Source organism: Ursus maritimus, unplaced genomic scaffold, assembly GCF_017311325.1.
Source record: "Ursus maritimus isolate PB19 unplaced genomic scaffold, ASM1731132v1 scaffold_18, whole genome shotgun sequence".
NCBI lineage: Eukaryota > Metazoa > Chordata > Mammalia > Carnivora > Ursidae > Ursus > Ursus maritimus.
Window position 1 is genome coordinate 57974397 of NW_024424230.1, and position 13767 is coordinate 57988163.

Sequence of the window (13767 nt, forward strand, 5' to 3'; positions counted from 1 at the left end):
AGTACAGTCTCAATCTGAATGCAAAGCACACCATTAGGTAAGCAGCAGAAAAAGATTTATTTCCCTTCCTGAAATACTATATACTTAAATAAAATGCCTGTAAGTAAGAGCATAAAACATCTTGATTTATTAAATTTCTCGTGATCCTCTGATCCCAATTAAATATAAAATAGCAAAATCCCATGGCCCTTTCTACCCTAAGCTTCTGTCTCCAAAGGACAGTTATACGCAGTAAATTGCTCTATGATGTTGGCTATTATGGATATTGAGGTAAGCAAAGGACTATAGCTGTGTTTATAAGTGCTGCTAAAATGCAGGACTCTGAGAATAAATTCATTCATTCATTCACTCATTCATCTCATAAATATTTACTAACCACCTACTATACACTGGACATCATTTCTGTGTCCTGGAAATGCAGTAGTAAACAAAACAGCAAAATCTTTCCCATCTTGAACTTTACATATTAAAAGAGAAAGAGACTCAATAAATAAATGTATTAAAATGGGACTCTAGCTCAGTTTCAGGGGCAACCCTAAAAAGCTGAGGCACCAAGCCTCCCTCATTTTCCAATGAATACCATGGCAAAGGATGTTTGTTTCCAAACTGTGGCTCCTTGCCCCATGGAGGATACAGGAGAGAATGTTGGAGAAGCCGAGAGAATTAGATATTGTAGAAAGATCTCCAAGCCTACTGAGAGTGGCTTGCAAGAGACACCCTGTGAGCTCAGGGGACACATTGCTCCAAAATATGACTTGCCTGGGGAATCAAAGGGCAAGAATAGAGGTGAGGGTCTTGTTGAGGGAACTAATTGCACACTGACCAATGCAGATCAAAGGTCCCTGCTCTCCATGGGCTGAGTGTGCACACCTGTGTGTGTGTGTGTGTGTGTGTGTGTGTGTGTGTGTCTCCTTCAGCCACCAATTCCCAGGGAGAAATGCCACTATGCACTGTTATAGACAAGGCCTCCTGGGGGCTGGAGAAGGGGTGCCTCAGTCCTCAGATGGGATTCCAAATTTCCACCTCAGCTTCCAGCACAAGGTAGCCTAGAGGAGATTCTGAAAGGGGGAAGTGCCTCCAGGGGACAGAGCGAAGGGAAAGACGAGCCCCTCCACCACCACGCCCTACGTTTGAAAAGCTATAGGCAGTTTACTGACAATGAACATGAAACGGTCTCATTTGACTCACCTGACTAACAAGAGGAGCGTTAGTCACGGCCTGTCTGCACAGATCCGTTCCCTGACCACCTCCTGTGGTTCTAGTGATGCACAGGTGGCTCTTGGGTCCAAGTTCTGCTCATGGCCGCTCTTCCTCCCCCCATTCCTCCCTGCTCTGCCAGACCTAAGTCCCCCAACCTTCCTCTTGACTTCTTGGCTCTTCACCATCTCTGGTAACCCACCCCCTCCATCACGTTTCCTCTGAAAGTGCCTAGGGTGGCTTGTGGTTTCTGGTTGGGCCCTGACTGATACAATCCTACTAAGGTAATTACACATTTGGAAATCTTTACTAGAAAAACAAGAATTCTAGAATCCTAGATTTATAAAAGACCCACAAAATGATGTAGTTGAAGCCAATCCCATCACAATATTCCTATAATCTAATTATGAAATCTTCTGATGACTATAATCCTCCAATCTCTGTTAATTCTTTCTTTATTGCTCTGAGTTGGTTCCTATGGCTTGGGTATCCTTGTGCGGCCAGGTGGACTTCAGGTCTATCCAAGAGAGAGCCGCCTAAGACCTCCCAGGGAGACTGGTAGCTCCCTGGCTCATCAGTGATTGTGAAGAAACAGCATGTATGGAACGTGTTCCATGAGTCCTGAAAGCTCCTCCGATTCTAGACTTAATGGTTCAGATGAGGCCACGAGTAAGCTGCCAAGTCACCATCCCTACTCTTTTTCTTTTTAGCTTGATAACATTTCAGCATATAACTGCTCCCTGCCCCTGATATTCCGTCCTGCAGGACGCAGTCATTTCCAGACTTACAGCAAATCTTCACTAGATCATAGGCACGGGGAGCGTCTCCATAACACTCCGATGTTCTGGGTGCTGCGGGGGGCGCTGAGATCAAAATAAGCAGACAACCTTGTCTACACAGCAACCGTGGAGAGAGTGCGATTTACATTCAGAACTATCCCAGGAATGAAGCCACAGGAGCACCCTCCAAGTTACAACTGGGAAGTTCTCCACGTGCTAGGCCCTCTGTATACTTAGAGGAAAAATAATGCCACAAGAGAAAAATAAATCCAGCACACCAAATGCAGGGCAGAGGGGCACGGAGTAACTTTTCCACGTCTGCACCACACTTTTGGCTCAGGGAGGTCTACGTCATTACAGGGTCCCTGCAATGTGTGCAGGCGCATATGGCTCCAGAGGCAGTCTGAAGGCACCTAGGTTTCAGGCGGACTGTCTGCGAGCAGGTGGTAAGGAGATTGCTAACAGTTCTTTCAGTCTGAGAATGTACTTTCTTATCGATTCAGGAGAAATGTGTGTGAACATGAACTTGAAGGCCCGAGTCTGTGTGAACCCAAGTCTTCCTGAAAAGCCACACCGCGACCAATCTTCCAGACCCGTTGCTTCCTTGCGTCCATGCCAAGTGGGCTTCGACGTCCTGGACTGCGCACCACCGGAAGTGCCCAGCGTGGGATATCTCAAAACACAGACCTTAGAAAGACCTGGACTGTGAGTCCTACGTGTTTGGAAAAAATGTGTGGGACATCCTCTCCTAGATACCCTCTGTGTTCCCATAAACAAACAAATAAATAAATAAATGAGCTTCCGTTGACTCTCAGTCATGCTTCTTGGCACTGAAATGCAGGAAAGAGGAAAGTAATCACAACTCTGCTTCCATAATACTAACTGGAAGGATGCCTGTGGGTTTCCCTTTCGGGGCCTGTGCTTCCCTCTCCAGCACTAGGAGCAGCACCAGCAGACACGTGTGGGCGCTCCCTGTGCTTTGCTTGTGCGCTGACCTTGTCACATTTTGTTAACTCTGGATATTTCTTTACATAGAGAAGAGCTGCTGTTTGCTTTTGATTTTATGTTTCACCTCTGAGCTTCCTGACATCAGTCCCTGGTGCGCCCGGGTATAAACAATGGGGTGATGGTCCCACGCTTGGGACATAGTTGCACACCAACTCCTACAGAGACTGAGTCAGCCCGACAGAAAGCAAGGCTGGTTAGCAGGGAAGAAGGCAAAGCCAGCTGCTGTGCTCTAAGTCTGAAGGGGAAAACCCCATTACCTGAAATCCAGATAAAACAATAAGCAGACACCCTGATATAAAAGGAAGGGATAATTTAATCGCATCTATACAGGTGCTCCTTTTTAAAGCACTTTCTTCCGAATGTGTATGATACCCTTTTTTTTTTTTTTGAAACATGAGCTCCAAGCCATGAAATTCAAGCTGCCTGTACGCTATAATAATTTTGGCTTTGAGGCCCAAAACTACCGTTTCAATGTCTTGGTTAATGTTGAACTGTCGGAATGAGGGTGTGGTCCCATGAACAGGGATTTTGAGGTTTGATGTGGATTTGTACACACTCACTTTTCTCTAGCTCGTCTTTACTTTATGTATTAAGGATTTAAGTGACTTAGAAGAGCTGTCACTTAGGTTCTCCCTCAGGCAGGAAAGTCATCCTAGCATGTGCAGTCCTAATTATTCAGATGAGGAAACATAGTACGCATTATAAATGCAATAATTAAGGGGGAGAATGGGAAAGACAGAGCCATTATTTGCTGTTCTACGAACACCAACTCTTCACTTCTTTTCCTGAAGAATCACCACCATGAGTTGACAACAACAACCAACGGCCTTTCCCGTGCCACTCCATCGGTGGGGGTCAAACACAACTCCCTTTTGTTTTTCCAGGTTAATATACGGCCATCACACGCACCTAAGACGCTGGGCACAGTCCTTGTTTCTGATGGTATTGTTTGGAAAACTAAACTATTAAATTGATTTGGTGTGGTATAATGTTTATACTTGTGGAAGAACTTCAGATATATAAATTTACAAGCCAGACCATGCTTCTTAATTACAGCCTTAGAAGAAACAGTCACATTCTTTTCTATGCCTGCAGATTCATGCAGAGTAATGGGAAATGGATCTAAAATTTTGCAGTGACATGCTTGAGAAACTATCCCCCAGACTCAGATTACTCTCTTTCAGTACTTGATTGAGGCATGTGTAAGAGATCTCAGCTGATGTATAAACAAGGCATGACTGGGACCTGGTCTTACCCAGTTCTCTTGCTACATAGCTTGAAATGTAAGACCATGCTCTGCCTCCTTTCTGCTTGCTGCCACATTCTCCCCAGCAACCCAATATGCAAAGCATGTGCCAATATTGCTCCACGCTCTGCCTTATTTTATTGAAAATACGTTGAGTTCATCTTAACTAGCCAAAATGTTCCAGATACACTGCAAGCCTACCAATCAAGACCGACTTGGGAACTTGTATGGGAGGATAGCTGTGTAAGTGACAAAAACGTGTCACCAACAAGCTCCACACTACTCAACTTGCAGTTGCCCAAATGCTTGATGCCCGCTCCTAGTTGGACCAACGTGATGCATAGACAGCATCTTACCCATCAGATAAACACAAACCAAGCAGCCCAGCAAAATGCATTCAGAGCATGGTAGGGAACAGTAAACATCTCTTACCTTGCATCGTCGCTTTTGTTGGTTCTGAGAACAAAGGGATGAGCAAGAGGTAGATGAGGTAGACAAAGGAGAGCCCATTGTACCGGAACGCACACGCTGCAATTGGGAAGAGAGAAGAGAGGGAACGTCAGTAATAATGGCAGGCTGCTGGGACCAGTGTGCACAGGCTTGTGTGGGTTACTGCATCAGGGACCGCTGGATCAAATGGTGACCTAGGTAGATATGTCAGTTAGGAAGTAAAGGCTGAGCTTTTATGCTCACTATGTTGAGCGTCATGAGAAATGAAGAATTAAAATGCATGGCCCCTGCTCTTAAAATCTAACCAAGAAGGCAACACCCATGTAATACCTGAATGGAGGCAACCCACAAATAAGTCATAAATTAAGCTGTAAAAATTAAAATTGCTACAGAAATATACAGGGCAACGGGATTGGTGAGGGTTTGGGGTGTTCAGGTAAGGCTGGCCATGGAAGAGAGGAGAAAAAAGAGAAAAAAAAAGAAGAAGAAGATTTACTCAATGCTCCATGGCAGGGCTTTACACAAATTATCTCATTTAATCCTCATTTTACAAGTAAGAACACTCAGGCTCAGAAAGACTCATAGTCATTCACCTGAATCTCCCAACTAGGACTTGACTGAGTTAGAATTAACTTTGGGTCTGCCAGGCTTCCGACCCCACTCTCCTCCTTCTGCATTGCTTATCTTAGAGCTAGAACTCCAGAGATTTGCTCCAAGGGGGTGCCTTCCCTTTCCAGGTTCCCATTTCCCCATCTGTGATAACTGTGTCTAACTCATAGACTCATTCTGAGGAATAAATAGAATGATATATAATAATACCTATGGCTCAGCATCTTATATACAGGAAGCCCTCAAAAACACAAGCATTTATCATAAGCATCCTCATTATTATCCAGGGAGGAGAAAGTGTGCAGTGTTCCACGCAGAAAGAAAATGAGCACATTATAGCAATAAAAAATAAATTTATTGGATGACTAAAGAAAAACCAAAGATGAGAAGGTCTGAGTATGAGTCTGTGGGATGAGGAAATCTGTTAATGATGACGCAGGTGGAAAAATGTTGGAAGGAAAGTTGGTAGGAGAGAAAATGGAGGAAAGAGACATGGTACCTGGACAGGGAGACCAGATCAAGAAGTGCTGACCTCGAGACAGCATTTGAACAGCAGGAGCATGGCATACGCCAACCCCCAGCCCTTGCTTCTGGTGGCTTACTCTAGAAGCCAGCAATCAGAGACACAGTAGAGCAAAGTGAGGCATGGTGTCCTAGGGAAGGAGGGAAGCCACAAACAGAAAGAGCCTTTCTCTTTTAATGTGTTGGAACTGTCTTTCTAGATATTTCTTTTACTTCTGCGTCTTATTTTCCACCCATAGGGGAAACTCCTTAAAAACAAGTCAAAGATATTGGAGATTCATTCAGTTGACAAATATTTATTGAGCATATACTATGTGCTGGGACCCACAGAGATCCTTTTCTACCTCGGGAACTTACATTTTGGTGGGGAGATATATGATAAACAACAAACACGATAAAAGGTCAGTCACAAAGAATACTAGAAGACAAGCACTGTGAAGTTAGCAGGGAAACGGGGAGCAGGGGATACTGGGGGTGAGGAGGACTGACTGCAGCATTCAGTAGGAGCACTGAAAGTGGACCATTGCCAAGGAGAAAGTGAGATGTGGGTCAACAGGTGAGGTAGGTGAGCCAGCTGATAGAGCCTCTACGGGAAAGGGTGCCGGGTGGGGACTTGGAGCAGAAGAGGGCCTAATCTGTGACCTGCCCCAGACAGCCCCGCAGTGAGCTGGGGTACCAGCAGAGTCCTGGATGGGGGCAGATCATGTGGACCTTGCAAGGGATCCGAAGGCGCTGGCTGTCACTCTGAGGTATCAACTGAGTGCCGGTTCTCACCCTCGTTCAAGGCTGCAAGCCTGGCTCCGGCCTCCACCTGCGGCTCCATGCCCCACCAGTGCATCCCTGCATTCTGCGCTGCTGCCCAACTGAACAGCCAGCATCTTCCATATGCTTTGCTGCTTCCTGCCTCTAGGTCCTGCCGGCACCGCTCCCTCTGACTGCAACACCTTCTCATCCTTCCTCCATCAGGCATATCACTACATAGCTTACAAGTTTCCTTTTCTGGGTCATGGTCCATGTCCACAAACTCCCCAAACAGATGCATTTCACTCCCTGGTGCCTCTTACAGAACACTTATCATTCAGTGTCACAGGCTTTGGTTAGATGCCCGTGACCATCTCTGCTATCGCCAGGGCCCAAGGCAGGAGCTGCTCATGCCTACACAGGACGAACAGTGAAACAATGAATGAAAAGGAATGAAAAGGCGTGAGGGCATCAGGGAAGGAAATCAGGGTATCAAGGTGCACAGCGTGCCTGGTCGCATAAAAACATCACAGCTGACATTTCAACAACAATCAACAAACATCTAATCAATTGGAATATTTCTTTCTTTTTAGTTTTAGGGTGTTTTTGCAACGTGAAAATTAGTATTGCATAGCAATGTTACCTAATTCTGAGTACTTCTGGGTAAAACTAAACTAGAACTCACTTGTATGATTGTAGCACTTTAAAGAACATTCTCAAGGACCCATCTGCTTTTAATTTATCTCAGTATTAGCTTACAACACTGTGCTTGCTCTGTGTCAAGCCCTGCTGGGTACACTTCATGTATGTTAACTCATGCTATTACTATCCTCCTTTATAGAGACTGTTATCACTCTCGTCTGACACATGAAAAAGCAGGAAGCACAGCTAAGGGACCAGGCAGTGGGTTGAGCCTGGGAGTCTAGTTCCCAAGGCTGCACTATCATTAGGAAGCATCATGGCCCCAGCATGACATCATGTCCTCACCTGTCCACCCTGTCCCTAGTTAACCCTCAGGGGCTCAGTGAGTGAGCGGGAGCCTGCCCTCCTCTTGTATGTATCTTGCTGTTTCCATTTTATAACCTCATTCTGTAAGGTTTCATATTACACATGGTGGAAACGTGTTTACTGAGGAAATTCTCAAAGATTAACTTTGGAGGGGGAGAACGAAACCTGCTCTTGGTTTCCCACATCACAGTCTTCACTTATCATTATTTATAGCGTAGTCCAAAGAGCTTAAGGAGAAGACAAGGACAACCCAGGGTGATAGGCGTCCTCCAAATGGCCCCCAGTTAATCGCCACCTCCTGGTTGTCACGCCAGGATGTCATCTCCTGCTCTTGAACATGGGCTGGAACTAATAACTCGCTCCCACCAAACAGAAACCATAAAAGTATAGAGATACTGCATGGTGGCTTCTATCCTGGCTGCCCCTCTGCCTCTCCCCTTGCTCACTATGAGGGAAGCCTGCTGCCCTGTTGTGAGTTGTCCCAGGGAGAGGCATATGGCAAGGAACTGAAGTCTCTAGCCGGTAGCCAGCCCTCACCAGCCAACAGCCACATGAGTTCGCTTGGAAGCATTTCCTCCAGTGACTGTGTCCTCGCCACCCCCTTGGCTGCAGCCCCGTGAGACAGCCTGTGCCAGAGGTGCCCACCCGAGCCACACCTGGCTTCCTGGCTCCCAGAAACTCAGACAGTGTGTTGCTTTAAGCTGCTAAGTACTTAGGTGATTTGTATGCAGCGATACCCAAACTTAAAAAAAAAATCAAGCCACTTGTAAAAATCCAACTTCATTTATTTTTGCCTGAAATCATCCCATTTGACTAATGACAGTAGCCCAACCTGAATTCCCTGCTTTACTTTTTATGTATAAAGTTGCTACCCAGGAGCTCACCCAAGCTGATGGGGACTTCAAATGACATTTCTAAGCGAGTTATCCCCAAGAAGGGCAAAATATGCCTTTGAACTTATCAATAAAACACATTCGAGCTAGAAAAGCTTTAGAAGGCAAATGGCAACTGCTGCTTTATCAAGCATGATGTCACCTTTGTTCAGGAGCACATTGATTACTCGTCGCAATGAGCTCTCGTATTCTGGCTACACAGTGTTTGTGGATACCCCACACCTCTCATTGACTGTCAGGTCACCTGGACTTCCTCCCTCTGCCTCAAAAATTTGTTGACAGTACAATATTTTGAAATGCAGTCCAAGGTGTTCAAAGGAGAAAGATTCTCTGACTTGGTGAAGAATGCACTGTAGTTTCCACTATTCCTACCTGGTTTTAACCACCCAGAAGTATGTGGAAACCTCCCCAAAGAGATGACAACCGTTGACAGGAATTTCCCAAACAAAAGACTTTGCCAGGCCTAGAGAGCTCACAGTTACAAACTGTGAGTCAACAAGTTATCAAGTCAGAGTGCTTTATAAACATTAATACCATTATTTGAAATGTAAACAATTGAACTCGTCCCATTAACAAACTTCATTTTCTAAAGATGAAAGCTGGTAAGCAGTTTTGGCAAAACTCTCCAAGAAGGAAATGATTTGACTTTGACAACTTAGTTTATCAAAATAGAAAGGGGAAAAAATCTCTTGCAAGTATGAAATTGTTAAGATGGCCATGTAACATTTATAAAGATACTTGGTTGTAGCTTGTGTACAGATCTTCCTTGACTTACAATGGGATTATGTCCCAGTAAAACCAAAGTAAGTTGAAAATATCCTAAGTTGAAAATGCACTGAATACACCTAACCTACCAAACATCATAGCTCAGCCTGGCCTGCCTTAAACATGCATCGATGCTGCAGTTGAGCAAATCATCTGACATAAAGCCGACTGTAAAACCAGGTGTTGAATAGTTCATGTAACGGACTCACTTCCGTACTGAAAGTGACAAACACGACGGCTGTATGGATACAGAATGGTAAGAATGTAAGTGTAAGGCTACTGACCCTCCTGCCCGCAGGGTGGACTGGGAGCAGCGGATGCCGCCCAGTACCCTGGGAGAACACTGCACTGCAGGTCGCTAGCCCAGGAAAAGATCCAAATTCCAAATTGAAAAAAAAAAAAGTTTCTATTGAATGCATTTTGCTTTCACTACCTTCATAAAGTCTAAAAATCGTTAAGTCAATCATCGTCAAGTAGGGACCATCTGTATAATAATTTCCCCATGATTACAATATGATCATGGAGGAGTTTATGCACACTTTAATTTGCCCTTCCATAATAGTTGAAGGCAATAATTTTAGATTATGTTATTAAAGGTAAGTGCTCTCAGAGCTGAATTTTTAGCCAGATGTGATCTCCTACTTCCTTCATACCCTTTAGCAAGGCCAAACAACATCTCACTATTAATGGCCTGGGAGACAATGCTTTAAATGTTTAGAATCTCCATTTCAACTAAGTACATTCTAAATGCTCTTTATTGCCTCCAGGAGTTTTGTTTATTTTAACAGTTGCCCAAGCAGTAGATACACATTACCCAGAATAAGCAACTTCAATACCAAGTGACAAAATAGTTCTGTCAATTCAGTGATTCCAGAAATTTTTTGTTCATTCGTACTTTTAATATTTTTCCTTCTCGACTCTGAAGCAATCAACTGCTTTTAAAAGTACGTCCTCTCAAAATCCTGGTTATTTTATTTTAAAAAAACTGACAACAAGAGAATCAGTTACAAGTATTTATAATGGAGCAGGAAAAAAAAATTAAACAATGGTAGATTTTTCCTAAGGAAAACTATCAAAGAAATGAGAGACAGGAAAAAGGCTGTTATGTCACCTGATTCATTGCCTATTTGTGTAGAATTCTTTTTCCCATTATACACTCTTGTGGTTTGCATCCGGTTAAAGTTATAAACGTCTCAAGTAGTGGTGCTTTAGAATTGACAGTCAAGACCCGGTGCCCTGAGCTCTTCCCGTTTCCTTTATGTCTGACCTCCACATCCATGAGAGGTCATGTCCCACCAGCTTCCTTCAGAAAGTCACAAAAATAATTTCATCAAGAAAGATGCTACCAGGGGTGCCTGTGTGGCACAGCGGTTAAGCTTCTACTTTCGGCTCAGGGCGTGATCCCGGTGTTGTGGGATCGAGCCCCACATCAGGCTCTTCCGCTAGGAGCCTGCTTCTTCCTCTCCCACTCCCCCTGCTTGTGTTCCCTCTCTTGCTGGCTGTCTCTATCTCTGTCGAATAAATAAATAAAATCTTTAAAAAAAAACAGAGAGAGAAAGATGCTACCAGAAAGTCTCTCCCACTACAGTCCATAAAGGCAAGAGATATGCTTGCACACTTATTTTTATCATGTAGCACCTGCATTATATTCTCCATGCATACTCTAAGAAAGTTCATACATTTGTGCCACAAAAGGCTAATAGAAATAATTTTCAAATAAGAAAATATGTTATCACATTGGGGGATAGTCCCTACAGTTTAATATTACATTTTGATTCAGAGACGTATGAAAGGTGACTTTGGTCCTGGGAGTTTGTCAGTATAACACTGAATCCATCAGTCATGTATTTCTCACACCTCAAAAAATAGAAGTAGCTCACCACAAAAAACAATTGACATGATAGGGGTGTTAGCTACACCACCGTGGTCATCATTTTGCAATATTTAAGTGTATCAAATCAACACATTGTATACCTTAAACCTACACGATGTTACATGCCAATTATATCTCAGAAAAACTAGAAAAGAAGAAAAATATTGCATTGTACATTAATTTCACTAAAGAAGTTGGTTAAAAGAATGTAATTTTAGAATTTTAGAATAAAGCATCAAGGAAAATAGGACTTTTATAAGGTAATGGATTGCAAGGTCTTAGAATCAAATTGCAGTAGCAGAAAATCATAACCATTACTAACCATAACAAAATGTCTAAGCCAGTTTAAGGAAAAATCAGGTGAAAGCATCTCATTTATAAAGGATAGAAGCCTTTGGTCTAAGTTTCCTACTTATGCAAAATAACCTGAAGTACTATCTGCAAAATATGAGTTGAACTGGGGGGGTCACTAAAATCATAGTTTGATTTTTTTTTTTTTTGGACTATAAATTTAAACAGTCATTGCCTATTAAATTCTTATAAAAAGGAAGGATTCTCTTTTCTATTTTAATTAATTTAAGATACATTCACAAATATTACTAACACTATAAAAAGTTTAACTGAGTTTTCTAAACTCATCCTGATTGTACAACTTGCATAAAACAAATTTTAAAGAATACGTTGCTTTTTCCTTGTTTATAAATGTCTTTTAATGTTATTCACCATTGCATAAGTTTCCCCATAGAAATTTGTCTTATTTAAAATGCAAATCCTTCTGCTCAAGCTTGACCATGTGCATGCTAAGTAACTCCCTCTGATCCAAGAGAATGACAGCAGATTATCTCCCCGATAGCAAATGAGGACACAAAGCTTTTATGCTAACAGATAGTTCCTTAAACTATCTGAAAAATTACATTAGGAATTAGATCTATTTCATTAGGAGTATGAAGAGCCTTGAATTTAAATGCACAGTTCCTCAGCTTACCCCAAATAAAACTTGCTCTCCTACCACCGTGATGAATAAGACATTAGGGGGGGCGGGTGAATGCTGACAAAGGCCGAACTTTACAACTGTTTATTTGCCCACTCATTTTGGTAGCTCTTTTATCTATGGATGAGGACAGTCAGTATTTGCAGACGGGGAAACTGAGAGTGAAGACAGGGCTAGCTTGCTCAGGTTCATGTCACTGTGTTTACCAATTTAGAAATCACTCCTCCTCCTTCATACATTTAATCTCACAGGAGGAAAGTACCTTTTAACTCAGTCTTAATTCACTCCTGTGTAACTGAACGATTTACAAAGCTATGGGTCATTATACCTCTCCAGCAGTCTGTTACTAGCAGAATTTAGATCCTCTTTTAGTTTTCAAATCATTGATCACACGAAGCCTTAGCCTGTAAAAAAGATTAATTGTAAGAATTTAAAAACTTATTTTTCTCAGTAAGAACATTATTTTTAAAGAGAGCTGTCACTCATGTTTAATTTTATACTAACTTTTCAGTTCCAGCTTTTGACTTTTAATTAACTCTGTCTTCATAAACTCAATCTTACTTATTTTTAATTAATGCTACTTTTCTGTAATTTTCCCACAGGTTAACTTCTCTTCCTAACATACTATATGACAAATTCACTGTAGCGGGGTTTTTACATCATTGGTCCTCTGAAAAATCTAAGACAAGTGCTTAGGACCCTAATGATAAAGCAAAGTTCCTTACTCAACTTTTGCTTACTTAGACTTGTTAATGCCACAATCTTTCACAAGTTTACCTTTACAGACTCATTGAGACTTCAAATTTAGAAACTTACCCTCCATCCATGTGAGTGTTAGTATCTCTAAACTATTAGGTTGAACCACTGAGCTTGATATGCCATAAACGGTTAAATAGTAGCAAGTTCGTATGAGTCAAACTGTGTTACAAGTGGAGAATAAACATCACTTCCATTTCAGAAATAAGAGAATCAACCACAATGCCGTCCTATCTGTAAGCAATTCGAGCCAGCTATGAAAACAGGGGGACAGCCAGGGCAGGAATACAGATGGATAGATGTATAAATGTAGGTTTTGTGTAAGCACCAATGGCTTTTTAATAACACGATTGATTTATTGCCTGCCACAGTTTCCTTCTTTGAAGGACTTAGTAAACTGTGAATTTTGTATGTAGGCTTTCACTGTAGGTTGTAGAATATTCTCCATTATTCTCGGCAGCATCCTTCCTGGGCTGATATGTACACTAGCACAAGAAGAAATCAATGCAATTCACGATAGTAAAGTCGTGTTTCTTCCATCTTCAGCACACAATGCTGCTCAGTGCTGTATCTTGTTCAACAACTAATATGGCTCACAATTGATGAAAAATGACCATTTTTTATCTTGACAGATTTACTTGGACATCCTGCCTGCCTCTTCCTGGGAACACCCTCTTCCCTGCCATCTGTAGACCTATTGTTATTGGCTTCCAATATTTCTTGTGCCAGAGAAGTAGTAGACACACCTTCCATGGCATGAATTCAGCCCTTGACCATGTCTGGGGTTTATGCTTATGACACCACACCAATGAGGAACAGCCTCTGACCACAGTGTCAAATCCTCACTCCCAGAACAACATCCAAAATAGCAATGAATTGGACTAATGCTGCAAACTTAGCCTCTTCTGCCAGATCTCTTTATTCTGTCT

General features: G+C 42.5%; 1 protein-coding gene across 1 annotated transcript in view; it reads right to left on the reverse strand.

Moving 5' to 3' along the window:
* Positions 1-13767, reverse strand: part of PIEZO2 (piezo type mechanosensitive ion channel component 2) — a 441880-nt gene that overhangs the window by 353921 nt on the left and 74192 nt on the right. The window contains exon 2 of the mRNA XM_040632733.1: positions 4663-4758. Coding sequence (XP_040488667.1) covers positions 4663-4758 — 96 coding nt within the window. The remainder of the gene's footprint in view (positions 1-4662; positions 4759-13767) is intronic.